The following is a 25,752-nucleotide window of genomic DNA, read 5'->3' on the forward strand; positions in this document are numbered from 1 at the left end:
CTTTTTAAATAGTTGAATAGCAACTCTGGAGTCTGCATATGCTTTTTTTGTATCTCAAACAGATGGTACAATATTACACTGCTTAATTTGTTTGATTCTGAAAACTAACAACCTACAGTACTAGACTTTGCTCCTTTTTCCAATACTGATGTGCTATAATAACAAGTCCTTTGCTTTCAAAATAGTATTCTTAAGTGTGTATTTATCAGAAACCAAAGAACTATATTGCTGAGAGGATGAATGTGAACATTAAGAGTTGGTAGTTTTTAGTTTTCTTCTGGAAAATATTAACTTCATCTAACTGTCATTTTTTAAAAAAATATAAGCAGATGGAATCGTTCATTTGAATAAATGCTTTCATGGTGTCTCATTCCAAAGACAATGATGAGGTGAAGTTCCAGTTAATGCAACCCCTCCCAGCAAACCTCTGTCATTTCCTGTTCTATTTATTTAATAAAATCTTTTATTGTTCAGCAAATGTATATGCAAGAAATATTTATGACTGGATTAAATAAAATAGCAAGTTTCACCTGAGCATATTCTGAAATTATTATTCTGCCTATACCACAGGTTTAAATAAGAAGAATGAGATATCAGGAAATAATCTAGCACAAAACAATTTCAGTGTACAGTGTACAGAAGAAAGTGTACTCCCATAGGAAAGGATTAGTAGACTATTAAACATCCACTAAATTAAATTCAGACACGTAATCTTGCAAAGCATTATGAAACCAAGAATAAATTTGAAAGGTGGAGTATTATGATTTAAAAAGTGATTCAGAGTTTGATTTATGTAAGTAATATGTGATCTACTGACCTCTTTTATTGCTGAAAATACTTCACTGGATCATACAGTTCCCTGCTTATGCTTAGTAGAGTCATCTATATCAGCGGTTCTTAACCTTTTTGAAAGAATCACCCCCTTGAGCCATTGAGGAAGTTATCATCGCCCCCCTCCTCCAACATAACCTCTCAATCACAACAGAGGGAAACATTTCTTCAATTTATGAAAACACGTTTTTTGTTTTCTTTAAAATTGTCATCAGGACATATTGATGCAAATAATTTATTTCCAGTCTTTTTCCCATATCTCAACTGTGTGAAAAATTCTGATGCCACCCAACACTTTACTCCCAAACTTCGTGATACATGTATTTCATTATTATCTTATTTTATTCAAGACACTTAAATGCAATGACCACTGAAAACAAAATTCAATTGCAAGAAAATGAAATGCCTGAAAAAAAGTAACATTTAATGATTTAATTACAAGTGAATTTTAAGACGCAAAAAGAAATATAAAAAGGGCATAAGAACAAACCGCAATGCAGAAACTAAGAATTTCAAGACGAAAACTCTGAAACTAAATTAAGATTCGAGGAAAAGATTCGTGCACACTGTAAAAAGGGTTAAAAAGACACAAAGAAAATTTTTACAGAAGGAAAGCAACAAAAATCAGAGCAACAAATTTAATGGGTAGAGTGATAGAGGCTGCTGCGCAACGCGCATGAAGATGAACGATGCGTATTCACATATGTACGGTGTTCTGTACTGAAGCTAGCTGGAGGAACATTTTAAAACACAGTTCAATCCACTAATAGCAAGAGATCTGATGTTTTTGTACGACAGATATACAGCGGTTCACTGTACGGAAAAAGCGTCCCCAAAACTTCTCATTCCATCACCCCAATATCGCCCCCCCCCTTCCGTTCCTTCGCCCTCATGTCGCTCCTTTTGTTCCATCGCCCCCCTAAAAAATGAAATTGCCCCCGGGGGGTGATATCGCCCAGGTTAAGAACCACTGATCTATATGAGAACATTTGAGAAAAGTCAAATTTGGTCAATCCTGTACAAATAGTAAGAGAGAAGAAATGATGAACAGACTTCCATAAATACGTCTTTCCCCCACTTCTAACTGTGCTCTGAGAATTAAATGTCTGCTTAATTTTAATGGCGTGACCTTAAGGGGATGCCTGGTAATCTGATTGTTTGGGAACTGAGCCATTACTTATGCCAGCAAATGGGCAACAGGTTTCCCAAGAGAAACCATTGTTTCCTATTGTTTTAAAAGAAATGCTAGTTATTGTCTACCGGTGTTCAACGTTAATATTAAAAATAGAAGCTGACTGTCATCTAATTTTACATCTCCTCACCCCACCTTTGTCAGTGTCTCCAAATGAAATCACTTTCCACTTGCTTTAATTCAGCACAGAACAAGGCAGGAAAATAATGAATTACTACCTTCAGTTTGGCCTCAGGCTGCATAGCACAGTATTAATTTTCCAAATGAAATATAATAAACAATAGAGAAGAGAGCAAAACAAATGCAAGAAATGGGCTTGCATGTGTTCTAAAAACAAACACAAATCATAGTGTAATATGTGACCTAACCCCCCCCCCCCGAAGTTGTTCAAGGCTCATTCAACTTCGGGTGTGGGGGGGAATGCAAGAATCCATTCTAAAATTGCAATTTGGAGAATTAAGTTGTGTGCTGGAGAGTTTAATATCTTCTATATTAACATGCCAAAAATTAAAGGACTTTACATTATTTAGCTGACTACTACATATGCAGTTTGGACAGTGATTTAAAATAAAATAAGGGGAGTCAGAAACACTGAGAAAGAAAGCCATCCTCGTGAACACCAGTTTTAAGTGAGCTACACTTGAATGAGCTAATTAGTTGTCTCAAAGGATTTTTGAGACACTCACAGGGAACAATGGAGATATTATGCTAATTAGGATGATCATCCAATTAAAGCCACCTTAATCAATGCTCTAAAATTCATCTGATTAATTTAGATAACATATACTGGATTTTTAGCAGGCATTATTTTAGAATGTGCATAATAGAATGTTAACCTCTTCAAATCTCTTTTTCTCTTTTGCTCTGTACCACACTTTAACATTAGACATCTTGACTACACAAGTGAAAGGCCACAAGAAGGTGGTGATGGTATGCATACCATTTTATAAGAGTCCCAGAGCAGCCATCCAAGACTTACTTCTTTGTAACAGAAGATGTTTGGAGTGACTTTTGGGTGACTGGAGTACTCTCTGGATAGAAAGGGTACAAATGAATAAATAATCCAATAGTCTTGAGACTGCGTAACTTCCCATCCTCAAGGGACAACAAAATACTAATGATAATGCATATGTGTATCATTACATGGTCTTGAGTGAGAATCATCTGACACAAGATATTATTTTACAAATACTACAGTGTGCTTCCTGGGGCCAGTTAGCAATGATACCATTACACATGGGCTGCTTCCACACATTAATGCATAGACAAGCAATATGGTTCTCTCCAAATGTTTTGGGCTACAACTTCCATGTTCTCTGACCATTGTCTGCTAGTTGGGAGACAAACCCTTGGAGTGCTTTCCAATTATCAGCCTGAAAGGTGTGAACGAGGTCCTTGGGACCATAATATTATTTCATTTTGTCAACAGAATCCAGATAGGATGACTCCTGAATGCAATTTAGAGCAGGGTGAAAAAACTTTATGGAGAAACAGGTTAACTTGTGATGAGCCAAAAACCTAAGGTACCAGGAAATACTAGGTACTTGAATGCAGCTTACTCACTCATCTTCTAATTGTAACTTCCTCTCAATATATTTCAGCAATACCTTTAACCAGATTCTCCATTGAAGTGAAATCTGAAGTTGGTAAAGAATCCTGGTTCAGCAAAAAAATATACTTCATACTCTTCAGATGGAAGCTTACATGGTTCTAAGAAATCAAATTCTATTGCAGGATATATGATTGTGCATTCTGCATCTGTACAATGAGAACTGATGTAGGAACTTTCCAAGCAAATCAGCACCTTCGCTTCATTGTAATACTAACAAAAATCATTGTGATTGTTCCCACCACAGAGTTGCGTATCAGCACACGTACAATAGATCATCACAAAATAAAACCATACAGCAGCTTGTTGAATATCTAATGTCCATGCCAAAATCATGACTGAAGATAGGATGAGTACTAGAGCTTGAGAAAAGTAGGGAGAAATGCAATTTTGTGCAGCTTGCTCCTACTCTCCCCTCTGAAGTAATGACTTCCGCTGTGTCTGCTCCAACTCCAACAACTAGTCTGCCAGAGGAATGCTTGCAATTTTTATGATTAGCCACAAACCTGCTGAAATAACAGGCACAATTCCTGTAATTAAACAGTGACCTTCTATGAAAAATTAAGAAGCTGCTAATTTAATATATGTTAAACCCTCCTCCCAAAAAAACCCCTGGTCATTCCTGAAGAGTCCTCCCCCAGCTTCCAATGGTCACAGTTCTACTCCATAAAAGGAAGGTTGCCTCCCACCAAAAGAAGAAAACGGTGATTTGCTTCCTTGTTAAGGTTTTCAGAAACAGGAGACATTTGTAACTTGCATGAACTTTCAGCACATTGATAGCAAACACTAAAGTTACCTTTTGGTGAGAGGTGGTTGTGAAAATTTATAAATACTCTAATTCGTGTCTGCTTTTTTGTTGCAGTCTGATATTACTGTACCACTTCTAAACTGTTGAATAGCACTGAGGAACAGTGAGACACCGTATAGAGCCAAGGCTTGTATTAAATGGTCTTTGTTGTTACCTATCTGTAGAAAGGCAGAGGAGGAGGAGATAGAAGCAGCAGTGCCACCACTCATCTACCCTTTTTATTTATTTAATACAATTTAGAGGCTGACTAATTCCAGGATGACTCTGCACAACCAAGATTTTAAAAAGTAAAAACAAGAGATAGAGAAGGAGAACAATAACAACGTAAGTACCCAGAAGAAGGTATAATGTAACAAAAATGCTACATAGCCAACCAGCATTCTGCCCCAAGAGCTGGAATAAGTAGCAAAGTTTTGAGTAACTTTCTGAATGACATTAGGGTGGGAGCCATATGGAGCTCTGGGGAGATACCATTCTAAGACAGTTTGGCAGCATCTCGGAAAATCAATATACTCCCAAAACCTTTTTTCCCCCCCACTGACTATTAGGAGCAATTTGGTGGACCCATTTAGCAACCATTTATAGTCACAGTTACAACTTTTTTTAAAAAAGACAGACCAGTTAATCTGAACTGGTGGCCAGAATAGGAGTAAAATAGACTGGACAGCTCTGATCTGATTCACCAAGACACACTCTTCTTAGAAAGATTTGCCTCTTGGCTACAAAAAGACATAGCAAATGATGCTGGATTGCGAAGATTCTAACAAGTGTCACCTTTCTCGTGGGATCAAAACAACAAAGGCAAGTCAGGAAGACTTGCCTGACCCCCACTTTTTCCTTTTTGTTTCAATTTACCCAAACTATGGGGAATAAAGATTCTCTTGTGTCAATTCAATGGCAAGACTGCATCTTTTTCATCTTCTAGAGCTAGGAGAGGCTTTCTTCATGCTCCTTCTTCAAGGCTTCTTGGGTATGTGCTTAAAGTACAATTAAGAATGTTTCTTTAGCATTTTGTGAACACAGACCAAATTATGATGGTAGAATGTGATGGCTCAATGATCTGTAAGCTCACAATAGAGAGCCTGCCATACCACAGAACATAATCTGATTATAGCAGCACAATATTTAGTTCTCAGTGCACCAGCACACGGGGCAGATTTTACCAGAATATAGTACAACTTAAGAATGAGGCTTGCTCTCCACCCACAAAAGACAGAGTGCAATTTTTAAAAATGCCAAGTGCAAGATTTTCTTCCATACTAACCTCCTTTTATGGGGCTTCGTCATAAATTGGCTGGCTGAGCCATCTCTCTTGCTGCTTGTGAAGTGTTATGAAAACAATGGCGATAGGAACAGACAATCTGGCCCCTTGTGTGTGTACACATTCTGCCCAACCCCTCCCTTGCCAAAGCCACTTTGCTCAAGCTGCCTTACTTTTTTGATATCTGCATTAGAATTAGTGGACTGAATCAAGGGATGGAGCTGACCTGGCATGCAACAGAAGAAAACCAAGTGGATTATATGTTTGTGAGGTACTGAGAAACAAAACATTCCCCATCTCACTCAGACACTAAACCTTTTGGTTCAGTTTGCACAGCAAACTAGACCAGGTTAAAAGCAGTTAAAGAGATTGTGGTTCAGCCATCGCCTAGGTATTATGTATGACGCAGACTACCAGCTTAAACCAGAAAACGGCTTCGATGTAATATATTAGATAAAATTAGTAACTGTTTTTGTTGACTGGATTTAGAGCCACTGTGTACTCTTAATATACAACTTGCAGTCCAGAATTATGGATCATATCAAATATCATATCATTTAAAAACAAACCTCCCTAGGTCAGTTTCTAGTGGTTCTATGGATTACAAAATAGACACAACATGAGAGCAACATTGCCTCAGCTACTGGGTCATATGATTGAAATATACAGTAGCAGCCTAACTAGACCTATCCCTCTAACACAGAGTTCCCCTACCTTTGCAGACTGGCAGGGGGAGAAGGGGAAGGGATGGTTCTGCATGAGAGGTGGACAAGCGTGCATGCACGCACGCACGCAGCTCCATTTGCACAAGCGGCGGGCAAGCACACCCACCACTTGCGCAAATAGAACACATGCACATGCACTGGTCGCCTGAGTGGGGATACGTGTGTGCACACTCATCCAGCACTTCTATGGCCCGCTTCTAAAGGGCTCAAGGCCCGGTAGTGGGGACCCCTGTTCTAACATACTAGCGTTTAAAAATTAAATCTGAAATAGGGTTATGTAGATGAATGAGCAGTGTTTTTCAATGTTATATAAGAAGGTGAGTCCAATGAGCAGAAAGTGAATTCTGTCTTCATCCAGTTGTATTTTCCAGCTTTATTTCCCCTCAGTATAAATGAATGGCTGCTATTCACTATTCAAAAATGGTGCAAATGGCCCCAAATAACTCTAATCTTCACTGACAATGTTATCTCCTTAATCTGCTACTCTGTGTTAACTCAACCTTCACACAGTTCTGCCCAGATGTGTTGGGCTAAAGTTCTCCTCAACATTTCTCAGCCATTATGGTCAGGCAAGGAAAGTTACACCAGCCTATCAGTTGAGAGAGTTAAGATGAAGATCAAATCTGGATTAAATGACTTGCAAGACCCTGTGTTCTCTTTTGAAGGATTAAAGCTGCTCTTAAAAATACCATTAAGTCAGATTTTGATCAGTCTGGTGTCGGTAAAATGTTCTTCTCCTTCACATTCTCCCACATATGATCTGTGGCCAAAACTGCCATTAGAAGAACATGGTCTTGTTTTTCCTTCTACTTAAGCTAACAAGAGATGTGGGCATATTACATGTAGCTCTATACTCAGAAAAGAGGAGAAAGATTTTGGTCAGGAAATGACACAGCAAAAAAAAAAAAAAAAGTGACAATCCCCTCCCCCCAATAATTTGATTCAAATCAGAGCACCTTCCTGTTGCAAAAACAGAATTCCTGAGTTCAGTGATGTCAGGAAGAATTTTATGATCCAACTTGGAAACAACTGCAATTGGGGTCAGGAAATAGGGCAAAACTCTTGCCAATTCCTTTATGAAGAAAGCCGAACTTCTCAGGCCTTTTCTGAGGGCTGATTGTAACCCATTAACTGAGCTTCTGAAGGAGTTTTCCTGTCCAGACAAAAAAAAAATTTTGGGTCTTTTCTTAACAGCCTTTTTATTATTATTACTATACTATTATTTTTCTCCCTGCCCTGCTGGTCTCATGGGAAAGCTTTTTGGCTGGAACACAAGCCCTTGCTGTGATTTAAGAAGGAGCACAAATGTATTTCTGGGATATCACTTGAAAATGTATGTGTGATTTAAAAGGGCTCAAGGCAAACACTTTAAACACTGCTCAAGAATAAATCCTTTGCGAGTGCCATTAACACCTCAGCCTGTTTTGTACCCAGTCTGACTCTCTAAAGTTAACATCTCTCTCTATCACATTTTTAAATGCATAAAACTCATTTTACCATTATGGATGGGAACTCTACAGATGTATCTTTTCTCTCTTTGTCTTTTGTCTTATGAAGTTGTTAACATATTAGCTGTGTGGCTGAAAAGGCAACACCTGGAATTATTTCTGGAGATACCTTGCACTATTTCCAGAGATTTTATTATCTATGCAGGTGAGTGCATCTGAACTAAAGATTTGTCCCTACAAAGGTATTGTACACACAGGTGTGGGTACAAAAGTAGCTGGAATTATAAACTAATTTTTGAGTTATCAACCCAAAATAACAATAAGAAATTTGCTGATGCTATAAATGTATAATTTACAGCAGTCCTCAACTTATGCCCACAGCTTAGCCCCAAATTTCTGGGTTGAGTCCACCCGACTTATTGCTGAGGTTGAGTTACACCAATTTAGAGGAATAATAAAATCTGGAATTTTTAGTGAACATAGTTTTGTAATGGGGATGCCAAAAAGCCCTTCATGCTAATTCCTACCAAGATGGGACATTTTTCATGTGCAGATAAAAGCCATTAAGGTGCAATTCTACGTTTGTCCCATATTCCCATCGGCTGGAAAGACTGATGAAAAATATATCCTCTTTTTTTGTTAATCTAATTTGGGACTGGTGTTTTAGAAGTTTGTGCATCTTTGGAAATGTTGCTCTAAAGAAATCTTGCCCCTATTAACCCCAAAAGATGTTTCATACAAACTTTCAAGGACTTTAATGTAGTGGAGAAGGCAAGGATGAAAGTATGTTAAATGCAGCAAAGATGAACTAGAAAAGCCAAGGTTGCAACCATGATGGACATCTGGACAATTTACTAAATCTTTAAGGCAAGGGTCTTCAAACTTGGCAACTTTTAAGACTTGTGAGCTTCAACTCCCAGAATTCCTAACATGACTGGAGGAGGGATTCTGGGAGTTGAAGTTCACAAGTCTTAAAGCTGTCAAGTTTGAAGACCCCTGCTTTAAGGTGTCACCTGACTATCTGTTAACTTTGCTGTGACAGACTAAGGCAACTACACTTCTAATAATGTCTATAGTTCGTAATTCTCATTCTTCATTAGATACACAAATAAAAGTACAACAAAGGAAGGAAAGGGGGGGGAAGAACTCTAAAGGGTTATTAGTCCCTATGATGATATTCTTAAAGCAACATCCCCAATGAAAGTACTGGATCTTGTTATAGGAGTAGACTAGTGCCAAGTGAAGAATCCAAATTGTTTGAAGGGATGTGGAAACTCAGTGGAAAATACACTATTGGTTTGATTCAATAGAAGACTTTTGCATACATTCAGCCCTCCATAAGCCCTATACTTCTTGTGGGGGAGAAATCTAGCAGTTCAAAAGGAAGGAAATGTTCTAAAAGAATATAGCAGTTGATAAAGGTATCAATGCAATCAATTTTACATTGCTGAAATGTGAGCATTCAACACAGAAGCCACTGGAAATGTTCTCCGGCCCTTTCTTTCTAGGGAAATTTACTGTTCTACATTGTGGAGGCAAGGGTTAATGTTGGCTCATGCGGACTACCCTGAGCCTGGGCTTTGTTCATTCAAGCCTTAAATCTGAAAGCTCCAGAGAGGGCTGCACAACTGCTATACTGCAAGACCAGGGTATTAAGTTCTGCATTAAAAATGCATGTCTCGGGCTTGCCACAGTCCTCAGCTGTGGCCAAAGAGGAACACTGGTGGCAAAGTATGTGACGTCTTGCCACATACTTATTGGTAATTGGAGATATTTCTTAACCACCAGCAGCTGAGGAAAGAAAAAAGGCAAACCATGAAACAAATCAAAAGGGGTCCATCCCACTCCCTTTTGTTTCAGGAAGGAAACCTTTTCTAATTCGAAAGTTCGTTTGCAGGGAGTCTCCAGAATTTGAGACAGCCGGCTATACTCAGTGGTTTTTACATTTTCTTGGATGGGAGGAAGGGGTGGAAGAAGAAAAGAATGCATGTACATGTTATGTATGTACATGTACACACACAAGAGCACATCAACAGGAACTTACAATATGGAACAAGCCATGTTCTTATGATATTATTATTCCCATCCCATTTTCAGTTTCAGATTAAGGACCAAACATTTATGCTTAATAATATTGTCATCCTGTGACTGAAGTCATTAAACTGTATAGTAAACAGCATCTACAGATGCAGAACATATTTAGAAGTTGTGCTGCTGATTAAAGTTTGCTTGCCACTATAATTATCCCTCTGTTTGTCTGTATACATGTACAGAGAAATAGATACCCTGAAATAAAATGTGTACACAGATGCACGTACACTTTACAAGAGTGACCAAGCAACAGCAGAAAATGTTTGTGAAAGAGGGCACACAAGAGAGAACCTGAGGAAGGAAGAGTGGAGATATACTCCAGTGCTCACATAATACTGGCTTATTGGTGCTGTATGCAAAATAGGGGAATTTGGACATGATTTGTGGAGAGCTTGTGGTTTAGGCGACCAGCTCCTCATAAAATTATAAATCTTCAGGTGAAACACTGTAAAAACAAAACTGAATGTACTTCAAAAAAAATCGGCATTTTAAGCTTTTAACGAAAGAAACATTACCACAGGGCTTCAGAAATTGAAGTCAAGTGAACATATGTGCACAGAGGGGTGGAAAAAAATGAGAAACATCTGAACAAGGAGAATCTGACAGTTAAAAGGGGAAATGTAAAATTTGCTCTCAAGCACACAACAAACTGGAATTCTCCAGATTGGGAGATAACTCCATTGATCCCTTTTTGACTGTATGATCGCCACTATTGGCAGGTTCTTAGCAACATTTCTATTATAACCAGCAAACATATATGTCATTTTAGTTCTGAAAAATCATAAATCTAAACAGCCAGGGTATTGAGAATTGAAACACCACCAAGACCCCGCTACAAAATATTTTTTTTCCTGGTCGCTATAGTTTCTGACTGTCCTTGGATAAACCAAGAAATTATTTTTAAAAAATTATTTATACAACTCATTTAAGTGTTGCAACATTTCTACAAATAGCTTGTTGAGCCAGTTCAGTCAGATAAGCTATGTAAAATAGATCTGATTTCTACAGTTCAAATTGTAGATATGATAAACCACAATCCCTCTGTTCTATTAGTGACTTGGCTTACAACCTGCTTCCTCTTATCATATTCATAAAGTCCTCCTTCCTTGTGTTTTTTGTCCAGATGTTGCTGTTACATGAGTTTGCTATGATGTATGAACTCTGCAACTAATTTGCCTCCTGTTCTGTACTGTAGAAATCTGAAGCCCTTCCAGATGTTTAAACCATGGTTAGGTCCTGATATTTTAGGCAGGCTAGAGATAACAGTATTAACCTCAATACTGTACTGGAGTACTGTAAGTACAGTGGTATGTTGGTACTCGACTGCTTTGAAACTCGTCAAATTTGGTATCCGATGCACTCTTAACACAAAGATTTTGTCCCAGTACTCTTCATTTGTTTGGTACTTGACATGCAAGCTAAAAATTGTCGGTGTTGGTTACTTCATGACTAATGCTTTATTCCTTATGGGAAAAATCATTTTTGGTACTCATCGTGTCTCTTGGAACCAGTTAATGACAGCTACCACTGTAAAAGCACTTCAAAGAAAGAGAAATTATTTCATACAAAATCCGTTAAAAAGATTCATAGTTAAGATAAATGTTCCAAATATTGAGCTGTGTTCTCTAGAATGAATGAAGACAGGACTACTAAACGATTTACACATATGTTGATCATCCTTAAAACTGTAGGGTTTGCAACTGAATGGCAGCCATTCAGAAAACTTTGCACTGAAAATCTCAGCCATTTCATTTATTGAAAAGGTTGCTGATCCCTGTTTAACTTGGAAATCAGCTCATGTATCCCACCCACTGTCTACAGGTAGTCCTCAATTTACAATTTGTTGAGTGACCATTCAAAGTTATAATGGCACTGAAAAAAGTGACTTATGACCATTTTTCACACTTATGACTGTTATGGCATTCCCTTGGTCACAAACTTCGGATAATTGGTGACTGGTTCATATTTATAACAGTTGCAGTGTCCTGGGGTTATGTGGACTCTTTTTGTGACCTTCTGACAAGCAAAGTCAATGGGGAAGTCAGGTTCACTTAACAACCATGTTACCAAGCTAACAACTATAGTGATTCATATAACAACTGTGGCCTGAAAGGTTGTAAAATGGGGCAAAATTCACTTAACGAATATCTCAGTTAGGAACAGAAATTTTGGGCTCAATTTTGGTTGTTAAGTCGAAGTTGTAAGTCTACCTGTATTTTGACTAAGTAGCGTGCTGCGAAGTCTGAGTCAAAGAATGATCTTTCTTGATTACGTCTTGAGGTGTCAAAGTTAAACCTGGGTTCTTCTGCCTGCAAAACTGATTGCCAGTTGAGCAACTATGCCCCTTTCCTGTCCATTATCTGGAAATCAAATCAACCGTATCTTTCCCTTCTGATCCACTCTTCACATCAATTTGGTGCATACTCTCCTTCTCACTCTCGCTTCCTTCTAAGCCAGTGTTTCTCAACCTTGGACCTTGGGCCACTTGAAGATGTATGGACTTTAACTCCCAGAATTCAAGTGGCCAAGGTTGGGAAAACACTGCTCTAAACAAGTCACCCTTTCTGCTACCTCTTTCTCCTGCTCAGCTTGCCTCTGGTATGGAAACATACAGCTCCACCATCTGATTTTTTTTTAAATTTGGGAACAGCCGCAATCTGAAAACCTTGAAATTCTCTTACACAACTGTTTTGGCAAGCCCCTCCATGTTCCAACAAACATTAAACTGTGCTTGCCATTTGTCTCAGGAATCCTGCATTAATAAACATGAAGAGGACCACTTTTTTTTACCTCCCACACTCAGTGACAGAAGAAAACAAAGACCAGCTGTAGTCATCAATGGACCCTTGTTCTGCACATAAAGCCCTAATTACATTTTATTTCAAGCCTACACATGGAAAACTTTACTGATGGCGTCTTGTCGATTTCAGCTTCTGAGAACCCAGCTGACATGCTGGAAAGCCATTTTTATTCTGGCCATTAACACCTTCATTTCTAGAGACCAGAGGGACAGCTTGCAAGAGTTTGTTCACAGGTATTATTAAATAATAACAAAACAACTAAGAATAACAATCATCCTAAAGAGCAGGGAAAGGATATTAGTTTCTAGTAAGCAGTTAATATTGCATATTTAGGCCATGAATTGGCTTACTAAATAAGGGATTAAAAAAAACAAAACCCCACGTTCAACATAATTGGGAATTAAAAAGGTCAAAGGCCTAGCACAATGGTGAAAATCTTAATTGTTAGCATATATCAACAAAGATACCAAAAGTATTATTACTTGGACCGTCATGCAGTCAGCCAGATGTTTAGACTGGATTTGGCATTTTTATCCAGCTATTGAGTCCTTCCCAAGGCCCTGGGATAGGCAGCTATTGTTATTTGAGGGTGATAAGGTACTGTCGTAGGATATAAGTTATTTATTTTATTTATTTATTTATTTATTTTATTTATAACTTGTCAAACGAAAACGAAACCATGAATAATATAAAAATAAAATGACAGGGATGATAGGCATGTTAGTGCACTTAGGTACACCCCCTTTACGGACCTCTTAAATATGAAGTGAGGTCCACAGAAGTCAATTTGTGATTAAAACTGAAAATCTGTAGCTGAGACAACTGAATCAGATAGAGCGTTCCAGACTTTGACAACTGTTACAAAAATTGTATTTTTTTCTGTCAAGCTTAGAATGGTTTACACTGAGTTTAAAACGGTTGTTTGTGCGCGTATTATTGCGATTCAAACAGAAAAAATCATTTATTCCAAGTAAAGTTGCCTTTTGCAACTGACCAATGGTGATTTTATCAATGCCAAAGGTGCTCCAGTTGTTTTGGGACTGCACCCAAGGAGTGCTTTCTTTTGCCAGTCGTTCTATTTGCAGGTCTTTATTTTTTTTTATCTTCTCCAGTACTTTCTCTTCTCTTCTGCTTCTCCTGGTACCGCCACATTCATTATCCAGACTTTTTTGGGAGGGTCTTTCTTATCAACAATTGTTAAGTCTGGGATGCCTGTCTGTTTTAATTCTAACGTTCCAGAACTCTTTAGCTTCTTCATTATTATTATTATTGTTGTTGTTGTTCTTTGAAATTATCTACTATTTCTGTGATGTACTACCAAGTCCCACGGACAAAAAAAACTTGCCCTAGCACTCACACAGCCTGAACAAAACAGGGGAGAGAGGAAAAAGGGTAGGCTAATGCCATCATAAGTGCTTAAAACATATGTGTGTGTGTGTGTGTGTGTGTGTGTGTGTGTGTGTGTGTGTATGTATGTATGTGTGTATGTTTTCTTAAGTTTTCACGGGTATTTATATATATGGTATTCAGCTTTGTTCGGGTATTTTCCCACGTCATTGTAGTTGTGCTTTTAAAGTTGTAGCAACGTTTCGGCAGAATCTCATCTGCCATCATCAGGCTTCTGTATTGTGTTCTTCTGTGAGTCAGACTTTCACAGCCATTTCTGTTTTAAATTTGGTGCTAGCCATCTGCTGTGCCAGAATGGTTTTTTTTCCTCATCCCGATTGGTTGGGAGTCTTGGTCTGTGTTTATTGGTCTTGGAGTTTGCTGTGTTCTGCTTGATTGATGTTTCTAATATCTTCTGTCTGTTTTGTAGCTTTTTTTTTGTTTTGTCTTGATTGGCTGGCAACAATGTGTTTCCTGTATTGGAGGCTTTTAGTGCGTCTTGGCTCCAAGTAAACGGACGGCTATCAAGCACCCAGATGAAACCTAGCTTCCTAATAAATGATAGCCGTCCATTTACTCGGAGCCAAGACGCACTAAAAGCCTCCAATACAGCAAACACAATGTTGCCAGCCAATCAAGACAAAAAAGAAAGCTACAAAACACACAGAAGATATTAGAAACACCAATCAAGCAGAACACAGCAAACTCCAAGACCAATAAACACAAACCAAGACTCCCAACCAATCGGGATGAAGAAAAAACCATTCTGGCACAGCAGTAGGCTAGCCCCAAATTTAAAACTGAAACAACTGTGGGGGCCTGACTCACAGACAGACACAATACAGAAGCCTGATGATGGCAGATGAGATTCTGCCGAAACATTGCTACAACTTTAAAAGCACAACTACAATGACGTGGGAAAATACCCGAACAAAGCTGAATACCATACATGTAAGTACTCGCGAAAACTTAAAACAAAAACACACACACACACACACACACACCGTATATAAACAGACACATGTAACTATGTTTGAGCTGAGAGATGCTTGGGATCAGAGACCATAGTGCTACATAGTGGGTGAATGAGCCCAGAATGTAAAAATTAACTATGGCTTAATATTGCTTATTGATTTTTCACCCTGAGCACATTAAAATTACTAGTCAGCAGCTTAGGCTTCTTGGAACCATACCCAAGTTTTGGGGGCTGTAAACTGTGCATCCCAAATTTTCTAAAGTGCACACGGCTGAACTCATCACCATCATTTTCATTTTAGAAAAATTTCTCCCCAACGGCACTGCTAGAATTCAGAGTTTTTATACTGCTTTTCACCTTAGGATGCTCACAAAACTGAAATAATAGAGCATCTTTAAATGTCCTTACAAAAAAAAAAAAATCCTCAAAATCCTGGCAGTTTTCTATCTGGACAGTAAAACAACAGTTTAAGAAAACAGCCCAGCCCCTTGCCATTGTATCTTCTCTACTTTTTATTTTTTTTGTTTTGTTTACATTTTGAATCTCAAAATGGGGGATGGATTGTCCTGAAACTGTTCTGAATACCAGTTCCAAAACTGGAAGTGATCCTATTAAAAACATTTTTTAAAAGGGGGAGAAGAGATAAAGTCACTATCGACTTCTCATTCCTGCAGCTGACAAAAGGTCACTGTACAATCCCTCGTTTGCCACATTTCCAAGAATACTTTCCAAATACTATATACTGCAAAGGATTCTTAGAAGAGTTTAACCTAGGCCTGATGTCATTGCCCTGCCTGGGCTCCATAGAAATTAAGGCATTTTGCTGCTGCAGCTGTCCTGCTTCTTTTGTTCCTCTCACTGAAGAACCTGTCTGCTCAATTTCTGACAAAAAAAAACCTGAAAGAGAACAGCATCCTTCAAACACCATTATGTCTCTAATACACTCTCCATTATGCAAGTCCACTCCCAAACACAATTTTACCCCAGACTCATTATGCACTCAAGAATGAAAACCACAATCAATTTTTCTTTTATTGAAGGCTGGCAGATGGGGGAGACATAGTGGCTACAAATGGTGTAAACCTCCAGATGTGCTGGAGAATAGGTCTCATCACTCACTCTCATACGTGCGTAGCCAATGATTTAAGTTGTCATCTAGCACATTGGGAAAGGCTGGTCTCAACAAGCAAATCAGCAAGCACATATAGAGCTATACTGAACTGCTTTCCTAGGAGAACTGTTAACTCAAAGATCAGGATAAAATGAAACGGGGCTCAGAAATAGCCCAACTGGGTTAGCTGTTTTGGCTGCCACCTGTTTTACAGAAACTTTGTTATAGTTCTCCAAGTGGTTGCCACATTTTCTCTATTGCAGCAAGCCTTATGTCATCACACAGCTTCATTTTCAAGAGAGTTGATTCAAAAGTGCTTTTTCAAACAAACAAGTGGACTGTTTTTTTCCTTGAGGAAGAAAAAGAAGGCATTTCGCTTCTCATCCAAGAAGCTTCATTGGTTCTGAATCAATGACCTGAGCTGATGAAGTTTCTTGGATGAGAAGTATAATGTCTTTTTTTTTTTTCCTTCTTCAAGAAAAATCCAGTCCAGTTGCCTTTTGAAAAAGCACCTTTGAGTCAACTATGACCAGGATGACTGAGAATCTTTCTCCACAGACATTTTAAGAGAAGTTCTAGGGAAAAACATTTTGGTGATCTTACCCATGTTTTTTCCTCAGACACTCAATCAGGACAAGATTGAACATAGATCACAGTTTCTCAACCTTGGCAATTGTAACATAATGTGGACTTCAACTCCCAGAATTGGAAAAACTGAGGCTCGGAGCTGGGATGAATCAAATCTGAAATGGCTTCGATTGGGATGGATCCTTGGCAAATAAGTGGAATTTGGTTAACAAGAGCAATGGGGAGTGCCAGGATTGCTACTGCTAAACAATGCAATCACATAAAGTCATGCTTTATGACTATGTCATTTAGCGGCAGAAATTCCAGGTCCGATTACTGTTGTAACTCAAGAATTATCTGTATTTACCCTTGCCCTCAGAGGCAGAAGGTTAACACAAGTCATATGTGCTGAACAGGAGTTGAAAGATCTTACTTTGCTGTCATTTCCTCATCATATTTTGTCTTCAGGTCAAATAATTCTGTCTGTGTTTTTTCCAAGGCTAAAGAAGAAGAAAAAAGAAATGTTTTTTTAAAAAGCAGCAGCGGCTACTCAATTACTATTGAGCTATGAATTGTTCTCTTTCTGAAAAGTCATCTTACATTAAGCCTTCTTCCTGACCAAACAAAATCATATGGCAGAGAAACAATGCTTAAAAGCATTTTTGAATTCTTTTCTTTAGAAAATAGACAGAGACGCACAAAGAACCCAAAGCCAACCACCATTCTTTTTCACAAATGGTCAAAGTTTCTGGATTTTCCGCCCTGCTTTATCTAGTGAAGCTATATGTCATTTATAGACGGGCTCTTGTGGCTTGAATTCCTTCTTCACAGTTCTCCAGGGACTTGTTTCAACTTCAAGTGGGAAGGTAATGGGGACAGAAGCGCAAATATGGTAGGCGAGCATAAGGTGATTAAGCTAGAAACAAACTCTGATAGAAAAGGATGGGCAGGAGAAAAGGCATTCATTTCTTTTCTGAATGAAAAATCCTTCTACAGCATCTACTCAGGGCAAAGTCAGAGAACTTCTTCACTTCGCTCCAAATTTCTCTGTGATCCGGAGATGAGACAGGTACTGTTTAAGGCATCTCTCTCCACCTGAAGCCATTAATGGCTCCAAGGATCTCAAGTGCTCTCCTGAGACAACAGTCGGCTGTCAGTCCTGACCACCATTACATTACTAAGAAATGTATACTTGCTGCTACAGACATTCACACATTTTTGCTGATGTGAGGATAAATTCCTTATATTATATTCTTTCCATATATAGGATGCAATACAAAAACACATATTGCTGTAACACATTCATCTTTGGCCCTAAAAGCATCCACAAATCAGCATAAAGATTTCAGTCGGGAATGCAGAAAAGAGAAGCCTTCCACTCTGGAAAAATATAGGGCAAGTTGTTTCAACAACATTTATGGCCTAAGACCTTTGAACTACTTTCATTCTCTCAAATCAGTGGTCTGCATCGGCTGCCTAAAGTTTGCTTGTTCATGCAGTAGCTAGAGATGTTGATGAGGATCCCTGCTAAGGTCTGCAGCAGTGTCTCTTCAAGCTTGGCAACTTGAAGATGAACAGACTTCAATTCCCAGAATTCCCTAGCCAGTTTGCTGGGGAATAGTTCTTAACAGTTCTTATGTCACTCCTAAAAGATAAACAATGAGCTGTGGGTCCAAATGCTCTCATCCCCAATTCTCTTTCCTCATTTGAATTCTTCTTCTTAGATTTTAATAAGAATGATTTTAGAATATGATGTTTTTTCTCACTTTTTTTTACCTTTAGTGAACATTGATCAACCAGCTTCTATAACAGTTTCAAAATGTAAAGAAGCAATGTTGAAGCATCCCTTGCATGGATGAATTTACAAGCCTACCCCCACTCCCTTATTTTTCTCCATTGTTATCAGTCACAGAAGGGGGAAAATCAGCCAACCTGTTTGTAACGTCTGCAGTTTGTGTTCAGCTTCCTCCAGCTTTGAGGCCGTTGATATTTGTGTCTCTTGCAACATTCTGTAAACAGAGAACTACATTAAAACCAAGAAACTGAAAATATACTCAATTCTTGCAGGATATATTGGTGTATGTGGGGTGGGTGCGTGTTTAGAATAAACAATAAACACAGTTTCACACATGGAAATACCACAAAGGAATCTTCCTACTGGGGGAACAGGAATCCCTTAGTTCAGGGGTGTCAAACTTGCAGCTTGTGGGCCGGATGTATCATGCGCTGGTCACGCCCATCCCTGGTTTAGCAAAGGGGAAAAAGTTGTGACATGTCATGTGATGACATATCATCACAAGTTTGACACCCCTGCCTTAGTTGGAAGAAGATAACCTTTCGATGGAACTTATGAATTATGAGTGCATTATGTGACACAATTTTTTTCCTTTCTAATAACAAGTTATCTTCTTTGAATATACCTTACAATGTTCTCTTGGAGCAGTGATGAGCTTTTGGGCTAAATGGATGCAATCTAGAAAAATAGACGGTGGCCTTTCAGACTATATAGTCATCACTACTTCATTCACGCTATCATGAAACACCAGCATATTTTCTCACAATTTCTATTAAACAAAACCTCTCATAATAAATCTGGAAAAAATTAACCAAAGGGACAAAAGGCCCACAGAAATGGCCCATGGGTAAAAGAGGAAAGGGTGCACAATGTCTTCAAATGTTTTGGCTATTCTCCCAGAGCACCTCTTTGAAATTTTAATTTTTAATAAGGCAGGAGGGGAAAATCACAACATTCACTTATGTGAAATTGTATTTCATCGTATTCAACCAAAAGTTTAAGTAATGTTCAGTTTTCTGTCCCCACTCTGCCCACTTCTTTGTTCTGGCATTGGGCCCTCAGCCTTTAGCATGCCAGTCTGTGCCATGAGCCCTGCATCTGAAAAAGTTGCACTGATCTATCCTAGAGAGTTCTTCTCTTTCTAAAATTGGGTTGCTCTGAACAACCAAAAGTGGAGCCAGTATAGAGGCATTGTTTGCACTTTAGCTCAACCTTTCAAAATGTTCCACCAGATTTACTGTGTAGAAATTCCACATCATTAGGCATTTATTATGAGGCCACCTCAATGTGCCACCCATCTCTCACAGGAGTTCAACATGAAACCCTAATGGCCAAGCAATTAAGTGGGAGAAGCTGATTGCCTGGATAGGCAAAGAGACCATCACATAAAAGCATGGTTCAGCTTACTTGTAGCTCAGGGTAACGGGAGTTAATTTGACAAATATTTATGCCATGATACTGAGCTACAGCCAGCTGATTTACAAACTTTTAAAGCAAAGATCCTGGATCCTCACTCAGGACATGAAGATAAAATAGGCATGAGGGCAGATTTAGAACATATTTCCAGAAATTACGTTTCCCAACATATTCAAACTTCAATTTTTAGGAATGTGGTAATTTACCAAACTTTTCAAATATAATATAATTGTTTGCTGGTTGATTATTTACTTATGTATTTGACTTATGAATTGCTTGATTCTATCACAACTTTGAGCTTCCACTGCCTTGCCAAGATTTGTGTTTTATTCATATCCAGGAGTGTTTCTATCAAATGCTCAGAATATTCAAAAGACGTCAAAAAGACATAAAGTAATTAGAATAGTCACATTAGCAACAATAATACTAGAAGGAGATATACATACTGATTTCACGTTCTATTTGAGATGCTAAAGTCAGACTCAGATTTTAAAAAAGGATAGGGAGAAGGGGTGGAAAGGACCCAGAGTGGGTGGGTGTATTTTAATCCATTGCCAGCTGGTGCCATACCACCAAGCAACAGCCGCTGTTATTTGTATGCACACGTATGTTGTCGTACCTTTCTTTCTCAGCAAAGTCATTTTGCAACTTTTGTTCTTTTTCAAGAGCAATGTTCTCTGCTTGATTCTTCAGGGTCTGCTCATATTCCCGAATTTTTTCTTTAAGTGCTTTTATTGTCACCTCTTTGGGGATGGGGGAGGGGGGGGGGAGAGAGACATAAAAAAGCCAACAGGAGAAAGAAATTGAGTAATAAGCCACCACACCTGGTAATGCAGCAGAGTTCTCCCTGCCTTGAAGTACAGCAACAGCAGCAGCAGCAGCCTGGTTTAAAACTTTAGCTCTTCAACCCTGACACAAAATCAATGGCTATGAGTCCCTTTGGAGACTTTTATTCCCTAAATGCTAAATTGAACTTTAAATGTTTAAGGTTTGAGCAGGATCAATGGACTTTGTCAGGAAGCATAGCACACGCTTTTCTAATGCGAGTGCACAGAAAAATGAAACAGCAGCGATACCTTGTCATACCTTATCAATGACTCTAAATAGACTGGATGTTCAGCCATAAGCCACTACAGTTGTAAGTCGAGGCACCCACATGTCCAGACTCAGTTTTACTACATTTTTTTGTGGTGAACCACTGTGAATCATTGTGAATCACTGTGGTCATTAACTGAATGCGACAGTCCTGCGAACCTATTCCTCCAAATGGGTGAGTTTTCTTTTTCTTTTTTTTGTTAGAATGGGTGTAAGAATGGTTGATGGGCACCCCACTCTGTGCCCTTTCTTTTCTAGGGGAAAATCCACCAGACCGAAGAGCAGACTTTCTTGTTCCTGGGCATCCATTATATTATTTCCTTTACTTTGCTTAGCTTTTATCAGCAAGTGAACAAATCTTTATTTGGACAGGCAGTTACAAATCTACACTGTTCAAACCATTGCTTTTTTTAGCTAAACGTTGCTAATTATTATGTGTGATGGAAAGGATGTGGAATGTTAAAACACACACATAATTTATTGGGGAGGGGCTTCTCCCATTATTCCTGATGTTATAAAGCTGCATTCCTTGTGAGGAAGAAAAAAACACACGAATAAGGACTGAATGCTTTGAAATAAACTCTCTATTCTTGATATCTGATTGCAGAATTAAAAGTTTAAAATTGTTATTCAACTTTGCAGTTGAATACTCTCAAGCCTGCAGGTACTAAAATAATTTGCCCACTGTCATAATGACCAGAATTGGACACTTTTGGGGCGATCCCAGGCCTACTGGGAAGATATTCTTTTCCTGGAACGAGTTTTTTTCTCATTGCTGGTTCAGGATATGGCTTACTGCAAAGGCACATATACTGTACATGTGTACTCATCAGTTCTCCTTCAGCCTCCTCCTCCAACAAAACCTGGAGCAATTTGGGGAGATGAGTGCTTACTCCACGAGATAATGGCCTTTCCATGTATAGCAGACACCTTCAACAGTTTCCCATCCACTTAAATAAGTAACTTGCATTACTTCACTATCTGCATTCTGCCCTAGGGATAAACAAACTGTAACTACATTGAAGGTTGCAAGAGGTAGCATCACAAGATTATTCTGGAGAGAAATGGTGCATCACTTAGCTTTTGTTGTGAACAACACATATTTTGTACTTATCATAAGGTATAAATTAATGCACTGAGTTTGACTGAATATTGACTTCCAGAATATTAAAAAAGCAGAGCAGATGATCAGCTAATTTTTGTTTAAGTACAATTTAATTCTGACTATGAAACAGATTTAAACTGAGGTCATACTCTGAGTCTAAACTAAACGGGGGCTAAAGCATTACCAAACTTGAATTTCAACTTCACCCAATAACTAAGCCTGGCCCTATTTTCCTCCCCTCTGACAAACTCCTTTTTAGATGTTGCTTCTTGGTCATGAGCCTTAAGAATTTTGGGTTTTAGTTGTTCTTTGCTAAATATTAACCTAATTAAAACTAGTTGACATTTAGAACTTTTAAGAACAATATGCTCTTGAAGTGGAGGAAAGCTTTGGGGCTTGCACCTAATTGGAAAGGGTCTTCCCTGGTGCACCTCAGCTTACCTTGATTCTTCACTTCCGTAAATTCTTTGTTGTATTCCTCAAGGGTTTCCCTAAGTTTCTGGTTCTCAGTTTCAATATCGTGCATGCGCTGGACTTTCAGCTGGAGCTGCTGCCCCAGATCTAGAGCTGAAACAGGATCTAAGGGAGAGAAAGGCAAAGTTGGAATTGATTTTATTTTCCATGAGAGCAAGCTTACTGGTGAAGTTGCACTTGTTAAAAACCAATAGTAAGTGCTTTAGCAAACACAAACACGAGGCCAGGCACAGGCACACAGAAATGCACACAAATGAAAACACAATTATGTGCATATGTTGTCAGACCACATTCCCTCCAGCAAAGCCAATCTTTTGAGATATAGTTGCAAATCTTCTATACCTTTTAACAAAAACAGAAAAGCACAAACTCTCCCAAAACTAGTAGTAATGAACTAAGAACTCTAAATATTATACTTTCGTAAGGGGCTTTGCAGTCCTGCAGTACAGAAGCAGACAAATGGTTGGCCTTCAAACCTCAACTGGCTTGCCTCCAAATTCAGGGATTCTGGGAGCTGCAATTCAGCAATGCCTGGGAGGGCCACAGATGCCTTAGTCCAGTCTTAATGTGTAGTGCCTGAACATATTTTGTCTTCTTTTTTGTCTTTTGGAAGTTGAGAGGACTGCCGTTCTTCAACATTCATACTATTCCCAAACTTCTTTAAGAAAAAATGTTTCAGAGTAGAAAAGTAGAACTTTTAAGCTCTACAACGACAGCACTGATTTTCAGAGTATAACAGCTATTTCCAAAATAGCGCTACTTATTTTAGTATTTTTGTATATTTTGAATGTGATTGAGGCTCTACCTCAACCTCATACAGCCTGCTCCCTTTACACAGAAAGCATGAAAGAAAAAGAGTAAGAACTTTCCAGGCCTAATTTAACCATCTATAAAATTAATGAAGCTTTCTAATAAGAAATTAGAGATTTCTTTGGGGGAATCTCTTCCAATCTAGGCTGCTACCTGGAAAATGACCTATACAACTTGTGAGTTCTCTAATGCTGATGGCAGCTAGTGAAGTTGATAATTTGCTACCGATCAACTTTCCTCAAATTATGCTATAACGTGTAGCCATCCCAGATAAAATAGGTAATGATCAGAATTCTGCTAGAGGGAAATTTTCTGGAAACATGAATGGTTGTAAGAGGGCCTTGTGAAATAAGATTTAATAGAATACACCGAGGTAGATACAAATTGGCCTCTATTTTCTATGCACGGACTGCTGCAAAGTACACAGCCATCTGTACATGATGGAGATCTCCAGTGATTGATTACCAGACTCTCAGAAGAAGTACAGATAGTCCTTGACTTACTGTATGACCTCAATTGAGCTCCAAATTTCTGTTGCTAAGCGAGATACTTATTAAGTATGCTTTGCCCCATTTTTACAACCTTTCTTGCCACATGCCTAGGGCAGTGGTGGGATTCAAATATTGTCACCGGTTCAGTGGGCGTGACTTGGTGAACGTGCTTTGCTCACATGCACACACTGAGTGCACGTGCAGGCCAAATGCGTACTTTGCACAGGTGCAGAGGCATTTGCGCAGGCACAGAGGCATTTTAACTCGCCTCCTGCAAGCTGCACGATCCTGGTTGCTTCAGCAGCCACCACATGGTGCTATTTTGTGCCGCGCAAAGCAGCTGCGCTTCAAATTCAGCAGATAACGGTGAGTATGGGAGCCTGGGCCAGGGGACAGGCGGACCCAACAGCAGAGCGGTGGAGAGAACCGGTTCGGTCTCTGCTGCTCATCACTCCTACCAGCTCTCCAGAACCAGGCAGAACTGGTCGAATACCACCACTGGTCTATGGAGATTCTCAGTCAACCATGTCATGGTTGTCCCAAAGGTGCTTTTTCAAGAGGCAACTGGACCTTCTTGTATTTCTTTGAAGACATTTTGCTTCTCACTGAGAAGCTTCTTCGACTTGCATGGGGAATGCATTCCATTCCATGGGGAATGGAAGGATTTGTACTCCTTGCAGACAGCTGGTTAGTTGCATTCTTTTAGTGGGTCTTTAAGGTCACCTGGAGGTTTATCTGTGTCCATCACTGAGTGGTGCAAATTGAGGTTTTGCCAATTTTGATGATAGCTGGTTTGAAAGAGGGGTTAAAGAGGCCACCTATGTCAATATTGAACAGCTCTCTCTCAACAGAGGAGGAGGGATAAAACGTTCATCTATCTCCAATCTACAACACAGTCCTTTCAAGAGTTCCAAGAAGGCTCCACACCAATTTGCACCACTGAGGTGACCCTGATGACACAGATAAACCTCCAGGTGACCTTAACGACCTGCTAAAAGAATGCAAATGACCAGTAGTCTGCAAGAAGTATAAATCAGAGGTGGTATTCAGCAGGTTCTGACCAGTTCTGGAGAATTGGTAGCAGAAATTTTGAGTAGTTCGGAGAATCGGCAAATCCCATCTCTGACTGGAGATTTTACAGTATCCTTCCCCTGCCACACCCACCAAGCCACGCCCACAGAACTGGTAGTAAAAAAATTTTTGAATCCCACCACTGGGATAAATCCTTCCATTCCCCCACCATCCAGTCAGAGCTGAAGAAGTTTCTTGGATGAGAAAGCAAAATGTCTTTAAAGAAAAACCAGAAGGTCTAGTTGCTTCTTGAAGAAACACCTTTGGGACTTTCTTGCCACCATTATTAAATGAATCACTGCAGTTGTTAAGTTAGTAGTATGACTGTTAAGTGAATCTGGCTTTCCCCGTTGCCTTTGCTTGTCAGAAAGTTGCAAAAGGTGATCACATAACCCCAGGACTCTACAACTGTCATAAATACATGCCAGTTGCCAAGCCTCTGAATTTTGATCGAACGACCACGGGGATGTTGCAACGGCCAATAAGTGTGTGAAAAAACGGTTATGTCACTTTTTTCAGTGCCATTGTAACTTCGAACAGTCACTAAACAAATGGTTGTTAATCTGAGGACTACCTGTATATCTAAACAGTCTAAAGCTGTGAAGTATCCCTAAAGGAGCTCCACAATGCACCTGCCACACAAAGCTACAGAACATTTAACAGAGATGCTGAGTTGGTTACGAGATTGC

At 39.1% G+C, this 25,752-nt stretch overlaps 1 protein-coding gene across 6 annotated transcripts in view; it reads right to left on the minus strand.

The window, feature by feature from the left end:
- CUX1 (cut like homeobox 1) overlaps positions 1-25,752 on the minus strand; it is a 335,407-nt gene that overhangs the window by 135,193 nt on the left and 174,462 nt on the right. For all 6 annotated transcript variants that reach the window (XM_087926771.1, XM_087926764.1, XM_087926755.1 and 3 more), the window contains 4 exons: positions 22,659-22,796; positions 20,637-20,760; positions 18,739-18,815; positions 17,240-17,306 (listed from right to left, as the gene is read on the minus strand). In XM_087926771.1, the coding sequence (XP_087782897.1) occupies positions 17,240-17,306; positions 18,739-18,815; positions 20,637-20,760; positions 22,659-22,796 (406 nt within the window). The remainder of the gene's footprint in view (positions 1-17,239; positions 17,307-18,738; positions 18,816-20,636; positions 20,761-22,658; positions 22,797-25,752) is intronic.

The sequence above is a fragment of the Pseudonaja textilis genome, chromosome 1 (genome assembly GCF_049901715.1).
Source record: "Pseudonaja textilis isolate UNSWEBS1 chromosome 1, rPseTex1.2, whole genome shotgun sequence".
NCBI classification, from domain to species: domain Eukaryota; kingdom Metazoa; phylum Chordata; class Lepidosauria; order Squamata; family Elapidae; genus Pseudonaja; species Pseudonaja textilis.